The 27,450-nt window shown below is 32.0% G+C and overlaps 1 protein-coding gene across 2 annotated transcripts in view; it reads right to left on the reverse strand.

Moving 5' to 3' along the window:
* Window positions 1–27,450, reverse strand: part of TOP2B (DNA topoisomerase II beta) — a 64,918-nt gene that overhangs the window by 14,518 nt on the left and 22,950 nt on the right. For both annotated transcript variants that reach the window (XM_012786179.3, XM_012786170.3), the window contains exons 5-27: window positions 25,192–25,337; window positions 23,927–24,024; window positions 22,679–22,891; window positions 20,105–20,278; window positions 17,356–17,457; window positions 17,137–17,274; window positions 15,107–15,245; window positions 14,616–14,773; window positions 14,350–14,475; window positions 13,316–13,426; window positions 13,129–13,234; window positions 12,102–12,211; window positions 11,701–11,793; window positions 11,484–11,598; window positions 9,647–9,768; window positions 9,289–9,437; window positions 8,506–8,737; window positions 6,692–6,826; window positions 5,845–6,045; window positions 4,633–4,828; window positions 4,397–4,488; window positions 1,483–1,638; window positions 1,264–1,347 (exon numbers count right to left, since the gene is read on the reverse strand). In XM_012786179.3, the coding sequence (XP_012641633.1) occupies window positions 1,264–1,347; window positions 1,483–1,638; window positions 4,397–4,488; window positions 4,633–4,828; window positions 5,845–6,045; window positions 6,692–6,826; window positions 8,506–8,737; window positions 9,289–9,437; window positions 9,647–9,768; window positions 11,484–11,598; window positions 11,701–11,793; window positions 12,102–12,211; window positions 13,129–13,234; window positions 13,316–13,426; window positions 14,350–14,475; window positions 14,616–14,773; window positions 15,107–15,245; window positions 17,137–17,274; window positions 17,356–17,457; window positions 20,105–20,278; window positions 22,679–22,891; window positions 23,927–24,024; window positions 25,192–25,337 (3,196 nt within the window). The remainder of the gene's footprint in view (window positions 1–1,263; window positions 1,348–1,482; window positions 1,639–4,396; window positions 4,489–4,632; window positions 4,829–5,844; window positions 6,046–6,691; window positions 6,827–8,505; window positions 8,738–9,288; window positions 9,438–9,646; window positions 9,769–11,483; window positions 11,599–11,700; window positions 11,794–12,101; window positions 12,212–13,128; window positions 13,235–13,315; window positions 13,427–14,349; window positions 14,476–14,615; window positions 14,774–15,106; window positions 15,246–17,136; window positions 17,275–17,355; window positions 17,458–20,104; window positions 20,279–22,678; window positions 22,892–23,926; window positions 24,025–25,191; window positions 25,338–27,450) is intronic.

Below are 27,450 nucleotides of genomic sequence, written 5' to 3' on the forward strand. Positions count from 1 at the left end.
CACTCTGGGCATTACATAGAATGTAGTGCTGGCATATGATAATTAATGGTATCATTAGACTTGAAATGATACAGAAAAACAGAAATTTAAATCTAAAGATTTTTAGACTTTTAAAAAAAAAGACTATAGCCATAATTTAAAATTAGCTGTTTGGACGTACTTTGATAATAATCAAATAAAATAAAATGATAAATTAAAAGTAAAGAACATTTTTCACTAGGATTGTTTTGCATGATAACTTTTCAATAGTAAGCATATTTATAAGCATAACAACAAAAAGGTTCCTATGCTTCACTATATTAGTGATCAAACCAAGCAGTATCAGAATATCATTAGTACTGATCAGGAATAATTCTCCTTTTAATATATGCTTGCTTTATTTTTAACAGATATTAATTTTTTAATGAATAATATCAGCCAGCAGAAAATATATGCCTCAAATTTTTAAAAAATCTAATTAATGAGCACTATAAGAAAAGCATAAATCAAGAAAGACTTACATTGTGGCACTAGAATGATCACTGAGTGCTATTTAAAACAATACTAAAATATTCCAGAAATTCTTCTAGGCAACTAATATACCATACTGTTCTTAAGAGTCCTAATTCTGACTTAGCCACAAAAATAAAACTAGAGCATGTGGACAAAAATCAATGGAACTACTAAAAACCAGAAGTGATATCATATAAATAATAAGAAATGATAGTTTACCTTTTATTACTCAAAATCAGGTGTTTATACTGCTACCATTAATTTATTTCTAATATTTTCAGTGGGCAATTTTAGAAAAAGTTTACATTTTATACTTTTTCTCTACATTTTTTTAAAATTATAATTCTACTTTGAAAAAACTAGGTTATAATATAAAAACATTAACATTTCTCTGTTATAAATCTAAAGAGACTATTGTACTACTCCTAAAATCAAAGTACTTATATTAAATTATATACACAAATTGGTCTTACCTCCTTGCAAAAAAAATAAACTGAATCAATTAGCCAGTTTAAGTCACCTAAGAAATTTTAATAGAAAGTAGGATTTAATGTATTCTAAATTTCAACTCCACAGCATTTACATTCATCCACACCAGAAATAACTTTTCTTTATAACTTCATATAAATAGAAGCTTAATTCTAACTCAGCATGTATACACATTAACCCTCACAGAGTTGAAGAAAACTCTTAAGATAATTTAAAAACATTTTCATTCTTGTTTCATAAACATTACTTTTCCAAATATACTTTAATAAAGACTTAACCTACATCCAGTTCTTCAACAAATGCTGCTAAATCTTCTTTCCAAAGATCTGAAGGAGATTTTCTTTTAAGATCATTGACCTCTCGCCCCTATAATAAAAAAGGTAGTACAGTTTAAATATTCAATAGTTTTTAAATGTATAAAGGGTAAATAAAAATACTTTTGGAAAAAGATACAGATAACACTGAAATAGTTTCAAATTATTTAACCCACAAAGTTCATACTTTTGCATCTCTTTGTTTAATCAGTTCTTCAACTTTTTCTTTAGTAAGAGACCACAGAGACATATTTAAAATATAATTAAAATCAGGGCCTGAAGGAGTTCCTGAATCGGAGGAACTATCATCATGCAGGTTTTGTGTTTCTTCTTCTTCTGTTGCCTGTAAAAAATAATAAACTTTATATTAAAATCCTGTATACTATCAAATTAATGTTGAATGTTATTGAGTTAAAAATTCTACAAATGCTATGCTATTAATGCTATACCTTCAGGATGGAGGGGTTATTTTAGATTATCTAATAAAAATATATTTCCTATAAAAAGTTTAAAATTTTCTAAAGATGCACAATCTTCAGAAGGAATGGTATATTCTGTCCCTATTTATCTAGGAATTTGATGAAAAATTAATGCTCTCCTCAGGAAATAAGTAACAAAATGAGAAGATAACACATCTTAAAATTAATAGAGTAGAACTAATGTTTTATTACTGCATCTTGTCAGATTTTTATATTGGTAAATGAATGAACAATCTGAAACCCAAAATAAATACCACTTATGAAGAATGTTTTACAGTTGTAATAAACATGCTAAGATACATTCACTCACAAAAGATGAATTCTTAATAAAAATTCTATAAAGTAAGAATACTTATGTAATGACTCAAAAAGTTCACTTAAGAATTTAAGAGTTGAGTTAGAGTAAGAATTGTCAGGGCTTTGCTGAAATTTTGTTAAGACTTTTTCACAGAAATGGCTACAACAAAAAAATAGTCTATGCTAATATTAAATTTCAAAATACAGTGAATTTAATAAAAGTTATTTTAGGTGACATCACCTTTAAATTTTTAAAAACAACAACAGCCATTCAATAAAATTTAATCTAAGCTGCTTAAGGCACTCAGATAATTAAAAATGATTGAGTTAACCAAGACACTCCATAAACCAAAAAGTTCACTTTTGGTAACCAAAAAGGAAGAAAAAATTAGCTTTACAATCTAATCAAAATTTTAAAGTAAAACAATGTACATATAAAGTAAAGTTTAGATGTACTTTAGAAATAAAAGGATAAAAATTAAAATTGCAAAGCAAGATGCTTCATTACATAAACAAAATTATAAATTCAATAAAGCAACATTAGCACATTAAGGAATGCTGTTGTTGAGTTGACAGATGATTAATAAGTGCCTAGATAACTTATGGCAAATTAATAATTCTATAGTGTTTAAAAATTATTCATAAAACAGTGTGCTGCTATGGAGTATTCAGGTTGTTAGACTACTGCAAAATATTATCAGGGTGTCATAAAATCCTATTTAAGCCCACATTTTAGAAGTCTATTTGATCTAGGTTTTGATGACACCCAAAGTATTATTAATGAGTGCTCTATGAATATGTGTGTCTATCGTTGTTTACAAAAATATGACTAAGGACACTATCAGAAATGAAGAAAAATAAACTTTTCAAGTTCTAATGACAGAATTCCATTTCTTATAATTCGCTGCTTTATAATTTTAACCCTCTTCTCCAACTCTGAATGACAGGACACTCTTGTAAGAGCAGCTCCTTTGGTTACCTGAACCACCCCCAAAAGTGTACAAATGGCCAAGATGCTGAGAAAATTTTGCTGGTGACAATGCAATTACTAAAACCAAACTTGGCTTAACTCATGCATTCTACTTCCATCAGAAGGGCATTCTCAAACCGTAGACTCTTATTTTCTAAAGCTAAGCATTAAATTCATTAGCTTACTAATTTTTTAAAAAGATACAGTTTAAATCAACAGTGACACAGAAGGGCAAGTATTATATAAGCTATAATTTGGGGTTTAACAATACAATAAAACACACTGATATGGAAACAAAGTGCTTCAATCATCCTAATTCTAAATGTTCCCCAACTTGTCCTATCCCATTTTCTTCAAATGAGGAATATACCTATTATCTTAATATGTAATTGCTACACTATAAAATTGATTCTAATTTTATTCACTTTAATATATAGCTTTAATTGACTTCAAAATTGAAAAAAGCTCAAATATAAATAAAAGCAACTTTTCAATGTAGTATGATGAGAAATATGAAAACATTATGTCTGAGAACTCTTAAGTGTAGAAAAGTTTAAAATTTCAGTTCAAGTTATGTCATATAACTAATTTTAAAAGATGTTAATCATTTGAAATTTTCTTCGTTTTCTACATTTTTGTTCTCAATCACAATGTTGTATTGCCTTTTTAAATTCTTTTAATTATAAACATCAAAAAGCTAATTGAGGGGAATCTCAAAGTTTTAATAACCCACTAATTTAATTAGTATTACTACTTTATGATCTGAAATGGACAACTTAGTTAATAAAACATCAGACTTAAAATCTGAAGCTCCAGAGTTTAAATCTCTGGTCAAAAATCTAAGCATGCGGCAGAGCACATACTTGGTGCTTGATAAATACCATACTATAATAATGAACATTTTGTCTCTAGTCTTCCCAGCATTAACTGAAACCAGATTAAGTGAGTGATGACTGAATGCCATATTGTGACCAGAGACTGAACAGTGTGAAAAGATTCTGAATGCTACCAGTCTGGTTCCCAGATAGCAAACATACACCTACAAAAACCATTACCACAAATGATACCCTTTTAATGGCAGGCTCAGAAAAAAAGGCCAAGGAGACTGAGCTACCTTTTCACACCTGGAGTCATTTCTCCAGGCTCTGGTTGAGTCACAAAGGCAAAGTGCTTTGTTGTGGGTGTGCACTGCAAATTCCTGTACTGTATCTGTTCTGTGGATAAACAGAAGACTTCAGTCTCCAAATAGCCAACTCAACACCTCCAGCAGTACTAAATTTAAACGGGGAATTTTTTTTTGTTTTGGAAGTTGCTTTTAAAAGCTTCTCTGAATGTCTTTTTCTGCAAATGATTACCTTTTCTTGTGCTTCTTTCCAGGCTTTCACTGGGTCAGATTCATAACCTCTCTGGACTAACATTTGAATCAAATCTTTCTTTGACCTATTCTCTATGTGAGGGAAAAATAAAGTTAGGATCAAGAAAAGAGATTCAATTTGTATTTGTTTATATTCTACTGATAAAAATGTCTTCTATCAATAAAGATTTTTTTCCATTTTAACTAATATTCAAAATTTTAAAAGTTGTATCTTACCTATAGTGATTTTCCCTTGTATCTTCTCTAAAATGAAACGGGCTTGATTATTAAGCTTTGTAGATTCTGCTCCCAACATGCCTACAAGCCACTCCTTACGTAAACCATAATAACTTAATCGTAAATCAAAGAATTCTTTCAGAATGTCTTGCACAGTTTCATACTTCTTCAGACATCCCATATGATCAAAGAGTACCTAAGCAAAATGCACAGTTTTTGTAGATTACATACATCTGTACTGGTGTTTTAATGTATATGACACCTACAGTATTTAAAATAATTGTAATATACTGACATGCATACAGACTACCTCTCAAAGCCATAAACAGACCCAAAATTATTCAGCACTTTTCTGTAAATATCCCTTTGCTGATTGCAAGAAACCAATAAGTTCAATTCTCAAAACCATGAAAATATTTAAAACAGGAATAATTTTGAGAGGTCAAACTAAGTCTTTTAATAAAGAGTTCTTATTTAAAGGAGCTATAAAACCACCTAATAAAAATGATTTTTAGGTTTTATAAGAATATGTATAATGTAAACATATTCTATCTCTAAGTTTAAAACTGTTAAAGTTCTCCCTCTCCCATATATTTAGTGGATGTGCATTTGCTCCCATTTCTCTTTTATAATTACTTGTGCTATGATTCAGTCACTCAAATTCCCTCTCTATCCTTTTCCTCTTTCATACATACATCAGCCTCTCTTTAACAGATCACAGCACTTTTTCTCAACTCCTATGCTACTACTGATTTTTTTCTTCTACTCTTTTTTAAATCTAAAAGTTAATTTGAAATGGAATGTAGGTAATCATACACATTAACTTTCTACCTTTCTCCCCAATTATATATATAAGAATAAATATATAAATTTAACAAAGCAGATTAGAGTTATGAGGAAATACGTACTCTACAGTTAAAATGCTAATAGAGATGGGCACATGAAAACCTTGCCACAATTACTCTTACAACTTTCAGTCAGTGTGTGTGAAGGTGTTGTATCTTTTGTGTTCAAACCCAGGTGCATAAACGCAAAATTGAGAGTAAAGGCAGTGGATAACAGTAGAGGAAAGGAATGTGCCCCTAGATGCAGATATACAGAGGAAAAAATTCATTCAGGCTTACTATAGCTACTCTCATCATGAAGCCAAGTACAACAATCCAACTTATGCATGCAAGAAAGATTAAATTAAAAGCAAAGCTAATAACTTACCATGGAATTACAAGTAAGAGTAGTTTGAAGTTTAAAAACTTTATGCAATCCAGCAGCTTCTGCTTGTGCTAATTTCTCTTCAGTCATTTTCACCACAAATTTCACAGTTGTATCAGTATGATATTCTTTATAATCAGAAATTAATGCTGGTGTTTTGTCTGTTCCATTTAGCATAGGTTCTAAAACCTGCTCTTTGTATACCTGTAAAAGATTTTAAAAAATAATTAATTCTTTTCATGATACATTATCACGCTCTCATACTACAAGTCATACAATCTTTTAAAATTTCTCAACTCCCATGGGGGAAAAAAGGAAACCTCAACCTCTATTGTCTCCTGCCAATCACTATAGAACACAACATATGGAGATCTCAGCAGTGAGAAAAGACATAAAAGGTAATGGTTCTGATCTGCTCATACTCCAAAAGGCAAGATAAAGGTTGAAAGTATGAAGAAAACAACATCAACTAGAACTGACAAGAAATGACATGCATGCTTTTAGATCTGTAACAACTGATCCTGACATGAATTTGTTGACCATATTTATAAGGATTCAAAACATTATTTCTTATTCTACTTCTTTCATTTGAAGGTAAATACAAAGATAATAGTCTCTTAAAAAAAAAACACTCACCTAAATCATAATACATTATTTAGATATGTTTAAAAACTTTTTAACTACAATTTGAATATTCAAAGCAAAAATTCAAATGAATGAGTATAAAATACATCTGGGAATTTTTAAACACTATTCAAACTTAGGACAAACAACCATGGAATCATTCTTACCAGAAAGAATTGTTTAATGCAATGCCCTTCTCACAGGCAGCTCATATACGTATACTAACCTGTGTCCAAGTTCTAACTGGAAGCTCTGTAATTTCTACTGTGTTTCTATCCACTACAAATATTTCACCACTGACTGCATACTGGTTTTGACCAAGTTCTTGGATTGTGCCTTTAAAGTTTTTGTAGTTTGGAAGCTGCAGAGAAAAATGGAAATAACTTAATGTCCTGACTTCTCTCTGGAGTGCCAGTACCAAGTTTGCATGCCCTTTAGTCTGTACTCTACTGACATTGACAGACTAGCATGATGAACTGAATTCCTCATCATCGATTATTCCTTTCTGAATGACCAAAATTGAATTCATAACTTCTGTTAATACGATCTGAACATTCCCCAATCTCAAAATCTTAGCATCATCTTTCCTAGTCTTGCTAAAATAGTACTTTTTTTCAGCCTATTGCCTCCATACCTTCTTCTTCCCTACATTAATATGCCCTTTTAATTCAAACTCCTTGGCCTTACATTGAAAGCCTTCTACAATCTGGATCCAATCTAATTTTCTACTTTTTCTCCAATGACTTGTCTTACAGAACCACTATTTTTCTCCCACATTGTGTTTGAATATGTTGAATAATCTCACTTTTATGCTCTCTATCCATTGGGCTTGACACATATTCAGCCACCCATCCCATTCAATTTATCTACACAAATTTTACTCATCCTTCCCAACTGAACTACAAAGGATCTCTCTCTCTTCCAAAATTTTTGTTATTATCACTAATTAGGCACACAGCATAAGACATTCCTTTGAGCATACTGAGCAACTATTAACATTTTTATCACTGTAAACTTCAAGTCCTGATGTCCTGACAACAGATTAACTTTTTGAAGACAAAAACCGTAACTCTTTATCTTGCTACTTAGCACAGTGCCATACATATAGTAGGCACACAAAAAGCATGTCTTGATCAAATATACTAGCTTAAAACTCTAAAATATATCCCAAAATCCCAATAAAAATATATAAAACAGTTTAAATAAAGTACCATAAATCATAAACAGAACTTTGATGTTTACATTAGAAATATTTTAAAGTACTTTAAGATATTTAAGGGGAAAAATTGAATATAAATTATGTTCATAATAATCTAATTTTTATTTTAAATATAAACATGGAATAAACCTTTGAAAAAGTACATCAAAATATTAATTTGTTTCTTTATGGCGAGTTTATGTTTTCCCTCTTTGCTTATCTATATTTTCTACAATGAGCATTACCAGTTTTGAAATAAAAATATACATTTGTTTTAGTATATCATGATAAGGAAAATTTCCAGATAATTTTCAATCATGGGGAAGGGAGGATCATTTTCTTGAGAAATTTTTCTTAGAAGAGGTTTAGGGGAAGAAATGAGTACAGTGAATGATGTAAGAAAGGACAAGATAAAAAAATATGAGGATACATTAAAATATACAACGCAATGTGTTTGTTTTTATATCAGTACACTATCGAATACAATGTGTTTTTAAGCATCCTTACAACTCTAACAAAACTTGGTAGTTTGAGAATAAAACCAAAGTAACATATAATTATATCACAGAAGCATTATACTCTACATGATTTAGAGATTTGACAGCCTGAAATACAAGGTATTTTAAAATTTCAATAAACAGTTTCTCCCCATAAAACTTACCTCCAGACTCATTGCAAAGTTTATATCTTTTACTGTAAGCCCATATTTAATTACACACTAGTTAGGTCTTTATTGTCTATAATATGTTCTAAAATAAAAATATTCCATTACTTTTCTAAAATGACTGGACTTTGAACATTTGTTAAATAAACAACATAAGCAATAGATTCTAAATAATTACCATAGGATGAGGATCCAAGCCATCTAGCATTCGTCTGACATTGTTCACAATTTCCCTAGCATCATAGTTGGGTAGTTTACAGGCCCATCCAGTACCAATGCCCTCAGCACCATTTATTAAAACCATAGGAATTATGGGAATATACCACTCAGGCTCTACACGCTGATTATCATCATAAAGGAACTTAAGCAAGTTATCATCCACAGCAGGAAAAAGCAGTCTTGCTAAAGAGCTAATGAAAGGGAAAAAAGGAAAATGGAAAAATGTCAAGACTTTGGGAAATAAAACTTTGTATGTAATTAAAGACCTAACATTTCAAAAAAATTTAAAAAAAGAATGCATTTTTAATAATTTTAACTACCTGTGCTTAGCAATAAAATTTACCTAACCTTATTACCAAATGCACATTTCTCTCTGGCACAGGCCAGAATAAAATATCCCTATTTTACTTATATGTTTACTTACCTAAGTTCTTTAATTTTGATAAATAAATTTTTAAGAATTTCCTATTACTCTGAATAAAGCATATAACCCATCTTCTGCTTAAAGAGTAAAGCCGAGTCAGAAAAAAATCTATATATTCATTAGGACTGATTTCACCAATAATTCATTAAAATTAAGGTCAACAGACTTCATTGTATTTATGATCAAATAATTTGATATACTCATCCTCTAAACAGAATAACCAATCATCTCTCTCCACAGCTATAATTCTATTAAACATTTAGTTGGTTACAATAAACTTAAAATCAACCTTATGCCCTTATATCAGCAAATGTTTACCTTAACATTGTGAAAATATAACGAGGGCTTGCAGCATCTTTGCCACCATGAAGCCGAGTTCCAAACTGACCAATAGGCTGAAGCAAGTTAATGTTGTTACTTCCCACAAAGTTCTGAGCCAAATTCACAATAGTCATCATCAATGCTTGCTAGAATAGGGTAAGACAGAATATAACATTAACATTCTAAATTTTCTATAACTATTGCCTAATCTGTATTAAAATCCAAACTCTCAATTCTTTCACACTTCCAAAGACATTATAAAAGGAAAAGTACTTTATTATCTGTAATTATCATTCTTCAAGCCAATAATTCTTCAAGCCATCAATTCTCAATTGATTCCAATCTTAATGCTTACCTCTCCATGATGATAGGCAGACATTTCAGCAACAGATCCAGCCAACTGGGCAACTTTTACTTCACGTTTATCATTCCTCTTGAAACAGGTAAATAAAACTTTTCGTTGCCCAGGTTTAAAGCCTATCATTAAGAAAAGCAACCAAATAATACTTCAAGATATAGTTGTAACAATTCTTTTAGTGACAATAATGTTTATATATCAAGAGAAAACGCCAAAGACAGTTCACTTTTGAAGAATAATTGAATAAAATTGTCATTTAAGATTCTGTAACAAAGTAAGTACATACTAACACATTTTTATGCCATCTCCATCTATTCCAAAAGTGAACTACCAATTGAAAAATAACCTTCTGGTCTTAAATTGCCCAGAGGAACCAAATTCCATTCATAGGAGTTTCCAAACACTTATACAACTAAATTGCTGCTTATAACTAGAGTATCAGCAAATCATCAATGACCCTAAAAAATATTATAGGTATTCCAAATCAGGAAAATGCTTACAAGGAAGAGGTTTATTGTGGTAGTTAAGAATGCAGGCTTTGGGACCAGGCATGATGGCTCACGCCTATAATCCTAGCACTTTGGGAGGCTGAGGCGGGAGGATAGCTCAAGCTCAGGAGTTTGAAAACGAGCCTGAGCAAGAGGGAGACCCCATCTCTACTAAAAATAGAAAGAAATTAATTGGCCAAATAAAACTATATAGAAAAAATTAGCCAGGCATGGTGGTGCATGCCTGTAGTCCCAGCTACTTGGGAGGTTGAGACAGCAGGATTGCTCTGAACCCAGGAGTTGGAGGTTGCTGTGAGCTAGACTGATGCCATGGCACTGTAGCCCAGGCAACAGAGTAAGACTCTGTCTCAAAAAAAAAAAAAAAAGAATGTAGGCTTTAGAATCCTCACTAATCTGGATACTCTTTTTAACTTGACCATTTGCCATGTGACTGAGCAAATTACCAAACCAGTAAGTTTGTGTCCTCATCAGCATAATAGAAATAATTACCTTCCTAATACAGTTATCATAAGGATTACATGAGATGATGTGAGCAAATTGTTCTGCTTCCTTATCATTCTTCTCACTCTAGGCCAATGAGCATAGTAATAATCCTTTTAGTATATGCTAACTATCATTCTCATCATTATGGGCCCAGAAGATGGTAGAAACTAGAGGATGATAAAATATGGTCATTTCCTTGAGAATTTTATAATTTAATTGAGGAAACAAAATTAACAGATAACATAAGAGGCACACGATAATTGGCAAGATGTTTTGGCATCTGAGACCAATTTACATGGGAACTCTTAGAGAAGACTTCACAGAAGAGATGCAACTTAAGGCTAGAACTTGATGGATGTGTAGAACTATCGGCTATTAGCTAAAAAAAAACGGAGGAACACAAAGACCAACAAACTTGCTAAAAGTTATAAAACGGGAGGGAAAAAGGTTCTAGATAGAAGACCAAAATATGCTTTAACTAATGGGAAACAGTTTCTAGATATTCTGATATTTAAGAAATTATCAAGTCCCATTTTACTTTTTATTTGAGAAATTCTGTAGTCGACATGAGCAATAGCGTTAAAGATTAGTCTTAATTTTCCTGAAAAACTCAAAACGGGTTTAAAAGTTCCAAATTAAGAAATATTAAAGAGTTGAGCCCTACTAAAACATATCTCAAAAGCAACATCAAAAAGGTTTTAAATTCCTCTGAATCAGTTCTTCATGTTTTATAAGATTTCAAGAATTTAAAAAGGTATCATAAGGATGGCTTAAAAGTACATGAAATTAAACTATTCTCAACATACAAAAATGAGAAAGAATTTTAAACAATTGTTACTTACCATCAACAAGAGATGGTATAGATCTTTCATTGTCTGAGTTTGAGAAGAGAATCAATTCCTTGTTGATGAAATCATTGTAAGTCAAATGCTTTGTTGCTGTACCATATAAAAATTGCTAAGAGAAAAGTTTATATAGCAATATTGTCATTATTACTGCATGAAGTTTAGTCTTTCTCTCTTCCTTCCCCCAGATCACCACTCTTTATTTATGACTAACCTCTGGCAAGCCATGTAACCTACGCTGTCTCCGATCTTCCATGAAATTTGTTAACCATTCTTTTCTGTCATCAATCTTCTTCTTACTGAATGCCTGAAAGATTCCAAATAATGATTTCGCACATTAAAAATAAAATAAAATTTCATTAGAATATTAAAATGTATAATGACAAATAACTAATTATTAATTTCTGAGAAATTAAGGTTTTTTCACAATGTTATCAAAAATACATTTGAACTAAGGTCTTTCAATTAAAGAAGTAGGAGAGCATGGCATAAAATTAACTAGTTTGGGCATTAGAACTTCAAAAGACACTTATCATAGGAAATCAGGACTAGGAGGAAAAGGACAACAGGTAGGGAGATGGCTAACAAAAGCTTTTCAAAAATTTACTTAATTACCAAGGTAATGGCAGCATCATCTTCAGGACCAGCATATCTAAACAAGATGCGATGCCTTTCCATGTCAGCAAAATATTCCTTTGCTTCTTTAGCTGTACTGGTACCCAAACCTGTAAAATTTTAAAAATAAAAGTACGTCATGAATTTCAATGGCTGTTTAAAACTACCAAGCGAAAAGGTAGTGGGGAAGTTATAATAATATGATGGATCAAGCTGGTAAAATCTATACTAACTGATCAATCTTAACAAACAAAAAAAGACAATTCACATATTATATGCCTCCTGACATGTAAGTACACAACGCAACCTATGAAATGATTTTGCCAAACAAATCTAATCCAAACCTGATCACACCTCCAACTTAACAGAAAATAAGGGGAAAGAGCAAAGTGCTATATATTGAATACAATTACAGAGATACAAACAGCAAAATCCAGAATGTGGAAAATTACACCAAACACAACTTTTTAAACACAAATAAATTGTAAGGAAAAAGTATGAAAAGAGAAATGATATATTAAGAGATTTAAGAGCCTTATCAACCAAATGCAATGTACAGACCTTGTTTGGAACTTGACTAAAAAAAATCCCCAAAACAAACACAAAAAAGCTCTATAAACATTTTTAATTTAATCAATGGAATTTTAACACTGGCTAGGTATTTAAGCATATTAAAAATGGTATGATAATGGTATTATGGACTTTTTAAAATTCTTTTAGAGACATATTAAAGTATTGATGAAATACTATAATGTCTGGAAATATTAATATTTTAACCTAATGGAGTGGTAATAAGAGACGTTTAGATGAAACAAGACTGGCCATTGAAATGGTGATTCCATCCAATGGAATACATTATAATACTCTACTTTTATAAAATTTTCTATAACAATTTTTTAAAAATCAGCAATAGCTGTCTTCAAAGTCTAAAAGAGATGATCTTTCAAAATATTTTTTAGATTGCTCTCAAAAAAATAAACTTATATCAGTAATACTTCACAAAATTTAAATGTTTTAAAATACAAACCTTTGTAGTACTTTATTTTCCAGGCTTTCTGGTTTTCTATATGTTTTTTCCACTCATCAAATTCAGGAATACTGTAGAAGGAAAGTTCCTGCTTATTTTTGCTCGCCTTAAATTAATTAAAAAAAACATTAGTTTTTCTGCTATCCTTTAAGACAAAAGTATAAAGATATATTAATGCAAATAGTACCTTTACAATAGGTGTAATGAACTCTTCCAGAAAACCATGCTTCAAAAGTGATGGCCAATTGTGATGGATGAAATTAATAAGCAAGCCTTTTATGTGAGAACCATCTTGATCCTAAACAAATGTTAGTAAAGCAAAAAGTCTTATAATAATTTTAAAAAATATAATTACTTATACAACCAGATTTTAAAATGTATGAATGCTGCAGAGGCCAAATTTCATTCAAATTTTTGATTACATTTTATAAAACAATAGATATTTAGATGAGCATAGTATTTTTTTCCTAAAATGCAAATAAAGAATATGACTATTGATAGACTGACTCTTCCTGTCATCCCAAAATATATTATCATTACATCTCTTTTATAGTTTCCTAGATTTCACTAAAAGAATGATTTAAAGACAGAAAATACAAAAAATATTGTTATAATGCCATTCACTGGTCAATGGAAGGGGAAACCCAGAGTACGGGTATTCACAAGTCTTCTCTTAACATAAAAACTGCAAATTTTCTGCTTAAAACTTTGCAGCAGCTTTTTTCAGTTGAATATTTTCTCCACAAATACTTTTACTCAGAGTATGAGACAGTTAGCTGCATATAAAATTCTCCCTTTTCAATTCTCTAAGTTGTTTCTTGATTACTTGATTTTACTATCCAAGTCCTCCTAGTTTTTGTACATCCCATATCATTCCATTATATGCCAGTATTAACCATTATTCTATTAATTACTCTTTCTTCCTTGTTAATTCCATTTCATCCCTACGTGTACATAGGCTTCATCGCCATACTACTACACTGTGTTCTATTCTTCTCATGTTTATTACATTTTAAAATACTTTTAAATAACTAAAGATTGTAACTTCAAAAATTAGATAATGTAAAATGTGCTTCATACCAGCATTTTCATTAAACAATGTGTTTTCCCCCTTGATGTAGTCACTTTCACATATAATGTCATGGAGAAAGTCTCATAAAACAAATATTAAAAGGATAATCTAAAGATGTAAATTTTAAATATGGTAACTTTCAAACCAACCTGATCAGTCATAATCATAATCTTTCCATAACGTAAAGTTTTCAAAGATTCTGCATCATCATAACTCTTCTTATATTGTAGACCAACTATTTTAATAATATTGTTTATTTCTGCATTTTCCATGATCTATGCAAAAAGGAAAAGCAATGAAAGTATTTTAAAGTGTTGAAATACACAAAAAGTGAATCAGAATTTACATTTTACAATTTTAGTAAACTATTAGAAATGTCAGATACATGTGTGCAGATATATTTATATACTTATACCTGTTTATGAGAAGCTTCCCGTACGTTAAGAATTTTACCCCTGAGTGGAAAAACTCCATATCTGTCTCGCCCAATCACACCTAATCCAGACACAGCCAGTGATTTGGCAGAGTCTCCCTCTGTTAATATCAATGTACACTCCAGGGAATGTTTGCCACCTGAGAGAAATTAAAAATGACATATACTCAAAATTCCTCATAATTTTACCAATGAGAAAAAGTTAGAAAATTAACCATCACAATGCTCACAGTGAAAAACTAAGAGTCATCTTACACTCAATATAGTTTAAACATTAAGTATATTTTGTTGAATTCCTAGCCCCCTAAAAATAGTAATATGAAGTACATGTAATGATTTCAATGAAATAAAACTGTACTCTGTACAGAAAATTATATCCTAACTATATGTGGAAAAGAAAAATAATTCTAAAATTGGATAAATTAAAAAACAAACTTAAATCAAAATCTTTTTCAAAAATATCTGAATCTTACCAGCATCATTAGCATCATCCAGTTTGGGAATACCTTTGATTTTACTGTATTTTACTGAGGAACACTTCTTGTTCAACTGAGTCTGAGCCTTAAATTTCACCCAGTTCAGGATACTTTCTACAATGCCACAATTAGAGGCCTAAAAATCAAAACATAACGGTATACAAACAAGGCAGAAGTTCATACATTTAGTTAAAATTTATATGGCTTAATGCACTACCTGAAATCTGCAGTCTTAAGGTATTTTAGGACAAAATAAAATGGTGATAATGATGATACATGCTAATAAATTTCACTCAACAACAGCAAAACTAAGGCAGCTATATACAACGACCTATTGTATTAAATAAACACATGGAAAAACAATTTTACTACATATGAGAAAAATTCTATCATATAAACTCTATGAGGAATATTTATTATTCTTGTTAAAATTAATGCTATCAAAACTAATATAATAAAAGCTGATCTATCAATGAATTTACTAGTTGGCAAATTCTAGACATAGACCTTTCTGATATCCTTCAATAGAAGATATGAGTCTTGAATTCACTATGACAAATAAAAACAACATGAAGGGAACATTAGAATAAACTTGGTAACTTATGAATATGCCTTATTCTTTAAATAGCTTGGTAATGAGGATTTCAACATTACATATATCACATATTGTTTGCACCCTGCAGTGAATCAACATGTGACAAGTGTTAACCCAAAGAGAAAAAGAAAAAGAAGTTAAGCATATTCAATTCCAAGTCCTAAACGTTTTTATCATCCTGGGTGATCTGATTTTAGGCGTATGCAATATTTTTCTGGAATGTTTAAGATATATAAAGAAAAGAGGTGGGTTGTGTTGCCAAATATAAATTTACTCCATCTAAATGAAAAAGTATAAAATATAAAACCAAATCACTTAACCATGAGAACTGTTATAAGCACAGAAATTTGGGAAAGCATTAGTATAGGGTAATTTGTGCTCAGAATTCATTATGATTAAATCTAAAAGTACTATTTCTATAGGCCTTAGACCAGACGTCCTCAAATTATGGCCCGTGGGCCACTTGCGGGTGTTTTTGGCTGTTTGTTTTTTTACTTCAAAATAAGATATGTGCAGTGTGCATAGGAATTTATTCATAGTTTTTTTAAAACTATAGTCCGGCCCTCCAATGGTCTGAGGGACAGTGAACTGGCCTCCTATTTAAAAAGTTTGAGGATCCCTGCCTTAGACTATAACCTAAAAATCAACTTTTGTTTTTGTTTCTGATAACCTACCTTTGAAACGCCAATATTGGAATTTGACAAATATGTTATCTCTGTGGCAATTACATATCATTCTCCCACCAAACTAAACTTCCAAAGAGGAGGGGCTGTGATGATTCATTTTTATACTCTCACTGCCAAATGTGTTTAAAGGCACATTACAGTACTTCATAAATATTTACTGATCATACTGCTGAACAAGGGAACTGAAGCAAATCTTAACTACTGTATAGATTACAAGAAGCTACTAGCAGCCACAAGGCTCTGTTACAAATCTAAGATTTATTATTTATTTATATTCTCACCTTATTTTAGAAAAGTTAATATAGCCTAAAAAGTTGTATGCAAAGTAAAATGAAATTTTAAAATATGTAGAAAATATTTAGCTTAGGTATATATTACCACAATAAAAAATATGTAAAGTAAAAATCAGTAGGTGATGTTGAAATGACAGTAAAAAAGAAAGTCTTGTAAGGATCTGTACATTTGTTAGAGGGAAATCTGAGCTTTACAATGGTGAATGCAAAGCGAAAAACACAATTAGCTACATAATTCTCTACTTAAATGCTTGGCAAAACAATCAATTGTTCTATAAAACAATAAAATCTATCTTTTGAAGTTATCAAAATTAAGTACTTTAGTCTATAGTGTAAGCATGCCTATATCCACAGTTAATATGAGAGGAACTAATCAAAAATATAATAAATATATCAAGAAAACTATTTAATCAACTCTTAATAACACTGAAAAATAATACAAGTTTTACTCACTGCTTTAAAAAATTTTTCTGACAGTTGACATTTGGACCCAAAGCTTTTGGGCTGCAGAGTCATGTTTTCCTTGGTCTGAGAATCAAATGTTGGATTTTCAATAAGGCAATTAATAAAAACCCATATGTGGTTTTTTACCTGTTGAAAACATATCCAAAAAAAGTCAACATCAGAACTGATTATTTAGCAATTGACCATAACATATAAAACAACACTTACTTGAAATGGTTTCACTGATACACCAGCTTTGTTCTTTTTCTTAACTACTTCAATCAATTTACCGACAACTTGATCTACTACATAATCCACGTGCCGTCCACCCTAAAGAGGGGAAAAAAAGGTATGGAATCCAAAATATTCTATAGTTAGGGTAGCAAAATGCTTTGACATCAGTCTTATAAATCCTATTTTCTAAAGAAGTAATATGAGTCTCCAAATGAGAGTCAGGATTTTAAAAATAAGAACTTTTTGGCCACAGGGCCACTAAATAAGCTTCTGTGGTTTTTTTCTCACCCTACTCTGATACTAATTCCGTGATGTTTTCCATATCAACAACCAAGTCTCTGATTCACCATACACCAATTGGACGTTCAACCACGTAATTTAATTCTGACAATAACTACCTGGAGTTAGCATAAACTCCACAGGTTAAGGGCTCAGTCCACAAGACTGCCCCCCACCCCCCACTTTAGATGCCAATCACAAGTCCTAGGCCTCCTGTATTTCTGACCATCCAGCTATAAATTAAGGGTTCCCATGACCAACTTCTCAGGTTTTATAATTTGCTAAAATGGATCACAGAACTCAAATATACACTTTACTTTCATTTACCAGTTTATTATAAAGCATACAAGTCAGTATGCATAGGGTAAGGTATGAGGGGACAGGTGCACAGGGCTCCTATCCCCTTTCCAGACAGGCTACCCTCTCTGCACTTCAATGTATTCACCAACCTGGGAGTTCTCTGAGCTCCATTGTTTAAGGGTTTTTATGGAGCTTTTATCACATAGTCATGATTGATTTTGAACTCAATTTCCATCCCCTCACCACTCCCCAGAGACTGAGGGGAGGGAAAGTAGAGCTGAAAGTTCCAGGCTTCTAATCAAGGCTTGGTCTTTCTGGCAACCAGCTCCCCCATCCTGAAGCCATCTAAGGGACTGCCAAGAGTTGTCATATTAGAACAAAAGATGCTCCTATTACCCAGGAAACTCCAAGGGATTTAGGAACTTTGTGTCAGAAACCAAAGACAAAGATCAAATATTAGAACAAAAAATACTCCTATCAGGAAATTACAAGTGTTTCAGGAAGCTCTGTGTCAGAACAGGGCACAAAGATCAAACACATATTTCTTATTATGCCACACACCCCCATATTATTCCATACAGCCAACTCAATTATTTATATAAAGGAAAAACAGCAGAATACAAGACATGAAAGTTCAGAATGCAAACTGGTATGGATGGTGGTAAGAGTCACATGATTTGAGCCTAGAGATTGCAGCCATCACTGTCAGTTGCCCATCCAATATCCACTCTCCCATTACTTCATTAACAAACACAAATTATCTTTAACTGGGAATATGCCCTGTTAAAATGATTTGCTAATCTAGACTTCCTTGTAGTTAGGGATAGCCATTTGACCCAGTTCTAGCCCATGAAATGTTAGCAGAGATCCACTGGGGAGAGTGCTTCTAGGAAACTACTGCATTCCTGACAAAAAGAGACTTAGCTGGCATATGCACCTGCCAGACCCATTCTGTCTCTCTAAAACTTGGAAATGAAGCATGGGGTGTAGCAGGCATCTTCATGAAAGCCACATGCTAAGAGTGGCAGAAAAGAAACCCAGGAAGAGCAGAGGTTCCTGATGGCATTGTGGAGTCTAAGGTGCCAAACTAAAACTACATACCCTCAGTCCCTAGTTGTAAGACGAAAAAATTAAAACCTTTATATGGGCCGGGCGCTGTGGCTCACGCCTGTAATCCTAGCTCTTGGGAGGCCGAGGCGGGTGGATTGCTAGTTCAAAACCAGCCTGAGCAAGAGCGAGACCCCGTCTCTACTATAAATAGAAAGAAATCAATTGGCCAACTGATATATATATAAAAAATTAGCCGGGCATGGTGGCGCATGCCTGTAGTCCCAGCTACTCGGGAGGCTGAGGCAGAAGGATCACTGGAGCCCAGGAGTTTGAGGTTGCTGTGAGCTAGGCTGACGCCACGGCACTCACTCTAGCCTGGACAACAAAGCGAGACTCTGTCTCAAAAAAAAAAAAAAAAAAAAAAAAAAAAACCTTTATATGTTTAAGCCACTGTATATTAGGCTTCAATTACACAAAAATTGTAATCAAACTGACTCAGAATTTTTGTTGACTAGTGGGAGTGATGCTTGATTACTAAAAAATACTCTACATTAAACATCAAAAGAAGGTCAAACTTGAACAAGAGTGACAAATCACAGCATTAAACTATTCCAGGATATTGCATGCTTATATTGTCTAACATTTTATTATGAATAAATAAATGCTCTTTTTTTTTTTTACAGAGTCTCACTTAATAAATGCTTTTAAATAAGAATTTTGTTTGATTTTGAAATCTAAAAGTCTACAGAAGAAGGTTCAAACTCCTTAGAATGGTAGATAATATGCTCCACAATCTGACCCCAAAACTAATTCATCTATTATTATCTTCTACATCCAAATTCAAGACACAAATAAGGAATTTGTTATTTTAAATTACATAAATAAAAGTATGTTCAACTATAAACACTAACATAAACTTATTTCTCAATGGATATTTAAATAAATTGTAATAGAGTTATTTCACAGACAATAAGGTTTCATTTTCCTAAGTCAATTTTGATTTAACAAAAACAGATTCAGAGGGTTTTTCTGGTTGTTTTTGTTGTTAATTTTGTAGTTTTTAATGAAGTACTGTTCTAGCAATAACTTGGAAACAAAGAATTTGCATACTTACTTTTGTAGTTGCAATACTATTTACAAAGCTGATTTGCTGGAATCCTTTTTCACTCAATGTGAGACAAACATCCCATCTTTCATTTGCAAGTTCATGAATAACTTTCAGTGCCACCCCAGTTTCATCCAATTTGTCTTTCACATAAAGATCTACATAACTTCGAAATCCATTTACCTATTAAAATACAAAAATAATAAACAATTACTCTTATAGTGATAGCTCAAATAAGTGACATTAAGTATTTCTTATACTTATGCTTTCATTTATAATATAGCTCTTTATACATAAATCCAAATTTTAATGGCAATTCCCTAATCTACTATTTAACCCCTGCCCTTTTTCTATGTGTACTTGATAAAGAGAAGATATGAAGGGACAGGTAAACTGTTATAAAATCTTTCAAAAATTTAAGTTTTTAAAATGACAAAGTAAACTTCCAGTTTGAATTCAGTGAGGTGGGGAAAAAAAGCTTCTATCCTTAAAAGAAAACAGTTGGTCAGAAAACAAATTAATGACTTTTCATAAATCCATCAAAGAATAGAGATTACAGTCTAGCTGGCTGTCCTGAAGTCTGGAGAGACACAAGTATGTGTAAGAAACCACAGAACCTAAACTTTTGCTTACCATGAGAAGTTTAAGCTAGTAGGAACATTAAACTACAAATGTTGACTAATCGCTACAGGAACAACGTAGACTAGTATGAGTGTATATAGGGGTCGTAGTTATAAGCGGCTCATACTCTTTTGCAAGGTTTTTCCTCCAAAAACCCTACCAGATTCTCACAGGAAAGATCAGAGAGAATCTAGAAAAAAGTTCCCCCATGGGAAACAGCAGCCACTGGAAAATCTACCTAGACTCATTTCTTTTAAAAAACACAGAAGACATGAAGAATGCCTTTGACAGCTCATGAGTAGACTTGACACAGTAGAGGGAAAAATAAACAAAAAAAATCAGTGAACCTGAAGATATGGCATTAGAAATTAAACCAGCTGAAACAAAAACAGACAACGGAGTAAATAAAATAAACAAAGCATTCAAGAGTTTGAGATAATACCAAACAATATAACATATATACAACAGTAATACTACTTAAAGGAACAAAGCAGAAGAAATATTTGAAGAAATGGCGAGAAATTTTTGCAATTAGTGACAGACCTAAGTAACCAATCCAAGAAGCTCAAAGAACACAAAGCAAACAAACAAACAAAAAAAACCACACACATAAGCATATCATATTTAAATAACCAAAGACTGAGAGAAAATCTTCAAGGCAGCCAGAGGAAAAAGAAACACCTTATCAACAGGAGAACAAGGATAAGAACACAGCAGATTTCTCATAAACCATGTAAGCAAGAAGACAATGAAGTGACATCTTTAAAGTGTTGAAAGAAAAACATTGTCAATCCAAAATTCTAATTCTAGTGAAAATATCCTTTGAAAATGAAGGGAAAATAAAGACTTTCTCAGACAAAAATAGGGAATTCATTACTAGCAATGCTGTATAAGAAATGCTAAAGGGGCCAGGCATGGTGGCTCACGCCTGTAATCCTAGCAATCTGGGAGGCAGAGGTGGGAGGATGGTTTGAGCTTAGGAGTTTGAGACCAGCCTGAGGAAGAGCAAGACCCCATCTCTACTAAAAACAGAAAGAAATTATCTGGATAACCCAAAATATATACAGAGAAAAAAATTAGCCGGGCATGGTGGCTTATGCCTGTAATCCCAGCTACTTGAGAGGCTGAGGCAGTAGGATTGCTTGAGCCCGGGAGTTTGAGGTTGCTGTGAGCTAGGCTGACGCCATGGCACTCTAGCCTGGGCAATATAGTGAGACTTTGTCCCAAATAAAAAAAGAAAGAAAAGAAATGCTAAATGAAGCCCTTTAAGCAAAATGAATATGATTATTAAAATCAGAAACTTAGATCTAGTCTAAAAAATGAACAGCACTGGAAATGGAATAAAAATATGTAAAACATAATCTTTCATTGTATTTTTTAATTGCTCTAAAAAAAAAAATAACTGCTTAAAGCAGTAACAATGTCACTAATTTTGAGATTTTTTTTCTGCCACTGTTTTTTCAAATATTTCTTCTGACTCATTCGGTCTTTTCCCTCTGGTGTTTGGAACATATGTAAAAGTGAAATGTATGAGGACAATGACACAAGGAATAGGAGGGAGGTCCTGGGGTTATACTGTCATAAAGTCCTTTCGCTACACGTAATTTGAAGGTGGGCTCAAACCATTTACAAAATATATTTATTGTAAATCTTAGGGCAACCACTAAAAAAAATTTTTAAAGTAGTATAAATAAGTACACAGAAGAGATTAAATAAAATCATTAAAAATTGCTCGATTAAAACCAGAGAAAGCAGACTAAGAAGAAATAAGAAACAAAGAACAAATACAATGTATAGAAATCAGCTAGAAAAATGGTAGATTTTAATTCAAATATATCAATAATCACTTTAAATGTGAAACATACAAGCCAGTAAGAGAGATTATCAGATTTCATTAGCGATATCCAACAATATTCTGTGTACAAAATAACAAAGTATTAAACTATTTTAGAGGGCACTTACAGGCAATTTCTTTCCATTAAACATGACCTTGACTCCCTTACATGAACCAGCCAAATCATATGCTCTTCTGGTCATGAGAGCCACAATATCCTTGTCAAGTTTTTCCATCTTAAATTTGGGCAGATCTGGTTGGAATGTTATACATGTGTAATCTTCACCATCAAAATGTTTAATTTTGGCTTCAGAAGTCTTCATCATATTATTCATCCATGTCTTCAAAAGACAAATAATCAAATATTTCTATAATGCTTCTACATTTCATAATACAGACTCAGTTCATGAAATACATTCATTTACCACAACTATATCCATTTTCCAACCTCATAACAAACCAAACAAATCCTTGAAACTGATAGTATTACAGATGAAAAAATTTAAAATAGAGTCAACCCTCAATAACCATGGCTTCTGCACCTATGGATTCAACCAACTGCAGCTTGAAAGTATTAGGGAAAAATAAAATAAAATAAAAAATAACAATACAACAATAAAAAAATACAAAAAATGCTACATTAAAAAATGTAGCATAACTATTTACATAGCATTTATACTGCATTAGGTATTATAAATAATCTAAAGATGATTTAAAATATATGGGAGGATGTGCATAGGTTACACGAAAATACTACACCATTTTTTATGAGGGACTTGAGCACCCTCTGGTTTGGGTATGGGAAGAGGGATCCTGGAACCAACACCCATAAAGAACAACTACACTACTATTATAACAACCTCATGTCAAAAATGAACTGCACAACTTTATATACTATTAGCAAAATATCTTTGAAATTCTTCAACACGACTGCACAGACTTTCACAAAACAAACAGGCATGATGCCTTTCCCGACAAAACTGTTTTAGTTTACATAAAATGTCAAACTATTCGAAAGACCTACAAGAATAAAATAAGATAAAATTTTGAAATACGAATTTGATGATTCAATGGGGAATCTTTCAAATATCCAAAGGGGATGCATTGAAATGAGTTCTGTTAGGTTCAAGACATTTTCACTAATACTTAACCAAGTTAAAGGAAGTCTGTCAAAACATTTTGTTTTAAAGGAATGGTAAAGAGATAGGCTTATATAAAATCTCCCAGGCATTCTGACATCTCTTTACCCTTATGACTTGGTTAATGCTTTAAAAAAAAAAAGTTCTGTATGTATCACTGCAATTTACTTAAAATTCTATGAGCTCAGCAAAAACAATGTTATTTTTAAAAAAGAAATAGATATATTTCTCTCATACCTGCTTAAAACTGTGTTTGTACTCTTTGCAAGCTGTTTCTACCGTAAACTTTGTACTGAAAATATTACAAAGTTTTGCACCATAACCATTGCGACCACCTGTAAGAAAAATTAATGTAAAAGGTTTCGTGAAAATTATTTTAAAGGAACTTTCTTAACTTACCTACCATAGGGCAAGTCTGTTGCAAAACAGTTCCACTTATTGCATTATCTTATCAATCATCAATTGAATATTCTAGAGTATTTTTAGATTGTTTTTTTCATTTAAAGGAAGAGGAAGATATAATTAAGATTTAGCACATAGTAATGTAATTAAAATAGGTATTTTGTAGATTATCTTCAATCACAATTTCAAAAGTATTAAGCTTGGTATCTTTCATTACTCAATAAGTCTATGTGAGTATGAAATCTGAACATTTTTGTTTGTTTGTTTGTTTTGAGACAGAGTCTCACTTTGTTGCCCCGGCTAGAGTGCCATGGCATCAGCCTAGCTCACAGCAACCTCAAACTCCTGGGCTCAAGCGATCCTTCTGCCTCAGCCTCCCAAGTAGCTGGGACTACAGGCATGAGCCGCCGTGCCCAACTAATTTTTCTATTTTTGGTAGAGGGGGTCTCGCTCTTGCTCGGGCTGGTCTTGAACTCCTGAGCTCAAACCATCCGCCCACCTCGGCCTCCCAGAGTGCTAGGATTACAGGCGTGAGCCACCACGCCTGGCCAAAATCTGAACCTTCTATCAAGTTGCTTCTCTATTATAAAATTTTAATCTATATCATTTCCCAGAACCTTTTTTTTTTTTTTTTAAAAAAAAGAAACTATCAATCTTCTTGGGCAACATAAATAAGTATGAAAACATTTGAGTTTGGTCAAAGCACTTTCAAAGAGAATCTAGATTTTCAACCCTGACCATCTTAAGGAAAATAGTTTAAGAGTAATTTAATATCTAAAGACATAGTGCTTATGTAATAACAAATTCATATATATAGGCATCACACCAGTCTTATCTAAATCAAAACTCAAACTGTCAGCCAGGTTAAAGTTCCAGCATTTCTAAGATAAAAGTAAATGTACTACCAGACTTTAAAATGTCACTGTTAGATTATTATCAAGACAATATTTATACATGATAGATACTAATTCTGAAAAGGATTTTCGCATAAAAAAATTGCACAGGTTTCCTTTCCTATAATATTTTATATAAAAATAATATGTTAGAGATTTTGTTAAGAAAACAATTATTTTTCAATCAAAATTCTATTCAGACTTTACCTGTAACTTTTTTCTCATCATCATCATAGTTACTAGATGTTAAAAGCTGTCCAAAAATTAAAGCAGGAACATAAACTTTCTCTACTTTGTGTTCTACTACTGGAATGCCTTTCCCATTATTCCAAATGCTTATAATGTTAGATTCACTGTAAATAAACAAGCAGAGTTTAGAGCTTAAGATAGTTTAAAGATACGTTAATTAATTAAAAAGTAAAGTAATCTAGAATAAACCTGAATGATCATTTGCAAGATGCTAGCACCATCAATTAAAAGACACTGACTCATCTTTCAAGAAAATACTTGCTGAGGACACACATTTCTATCCCTGAGCCATAACTCAAATTAGGATCAATAAGGTCTGCAAGGTAATAATGCAATATTTCTCAAGAGAAAAAAACTCTTCTCAGCCTCCCAGAAAATAGTAAAAGAAGTGAGCTTTTATAAGAATTCAGCTATCGGTTCAGTTTTCTTTTCATATACATTAGCCATGATCTTCCTGCTTGATTTTACCAGCATATAACACCTGTGAACCACAGCTCTCCAGAGCCAGTGGGTATTACTATTTTCATTTCCTACCTAACTGCTATAGCAGAACAACTGGAAAAGGTACCAACAGCCTGAAATGTATCACATTCTCAGCCTAAATGTTAGAAGGCTGTTTGTCTTGTGTCAATCATTGTCATAAATTAATTTTAATGGTTTTAAAATGTGTAGATATTATCTATTTTGAGTCTTTTCAGCCTTTCTATCACAAAATCATCAACTTTTGCCCTGAATAGTGTAGAGGCTCCCATGGGTAACAGGAACTTGACATAAACAGTAGTTCAGATGAAAAATTTTACATACTCCATTGTTTTGAGTTCCATGATACCTTTATCCATTTAAGAGACAAATTGAAAAGAAACAAAGCTTCATAACCAACACTGAGAATTAGCTTAAAAAGCTAACATTTACCAATCTGATTCATAACTATTCCCAGACACACTGTTTTTCACTTACACATACCTTAATCTCTCAAGAATTATTAGAAGTAGTTATTACACTAAAATATTAAGTTATCAAAACCAAAATGAAAATCAAAGATTCAGGGGGTAATTAAATCTGAGGTAGAAAAAAAAATTAAACTTAACATATCATCCTCCTTCCCCAAATCGGCAATCAATTTTTCTCTCACTCTGCAACAGAGCTTCATTTCTCCTAGGTCTGCTAGGTTCAAATTTTGATATCATTCTCAAGAATCATAAATCATCAAACCTTATTAGTTTGCCCTATTGGATTCATTTCATAGCAGTATCTTTTCTTCATTCCAAATGTCAGTAGTCTAGATACACTAATATCACCTTAAATGTTGATTATTGCAAGTCTCCTTTATAGCCATTCCACTTAAATATACTTTGCGTAATTTTGATGTACTTAATGCAGCTTTCATAACACTATTTGCTCTAGAACAGAGCAGTATGTCCACAACTCCAACAAAATCAAGCTTAAGAATCCTCTACACTACATGTTCAAGGCCTGTTATCCATATCCCTGCTGGTAGCCAAATATAATTACCACTGTTCTGCAACATGCATCCTATTTTTCCTATAGGTCAATTTTATTACTTGTCCATGTTCACTCTCAAGTCTTCCATTTCATTGTTTATGGGTCTTTTCCTTACTGATAATGTCTTTTTCCTCTCTCCTTTGTCTAGCCAAATTTTAAAAAAACCTTTAGGGTCAGTTTATGACATCAGTTCTCCAGTAAGTCTTTAACAATCTTAAATGCTCCATCGATAATCTTCACAGAAATATTAGAAATAAGAATACTGTGTTTGAATAGGCTACAAATAAAGTTTCAAAAATAATTAAGGCTAAAAAGAAACATTTAAAACAATCTAAATATCCATTATTTACCAACTAGAAAGACGTTAAATAAATTATGATACATCAAAATAATGGGGAATAGTTTAAAAGAATTAAGCAGATCTGTATAAATAAGAAAGGCTGTCCATATGTTGAAAACAAATAAAAAGATATAAAATAATATACATGTTATGATCCTATTTGTTTAAAAAAAGAAATGTGTATGCATATATATTTTAGCATGAGTGTGTGATATTTTTTGAAAGCTATAGTTTTAGGGTTTCAACCCTAAATAAACAAGAATAACTAAGCTAGAGGAATATTATGAACTCTGGTTAATGTGCTTTTCACATGTTTGTTTCTTAATCAGATAGATGCCAGCAGATAAACTATTTCAATACCAACTGCTATGTTA

This window comes from Microcebus murinus, chromosome 1 (assembly GCF_040939455.1).
Source record: "Microcebus murinus isolate Inina chromosome 1, M.murinus_Inina_mat1.0, whole genome shotgun sequence".
NCBI classification, from domain to species: domain Eukaryota; kingdom Metazoa; phylum Chordata; class Mammalia; order Primates; family Cheirogaleidae; genus Microcebus; species Microcebus murinus.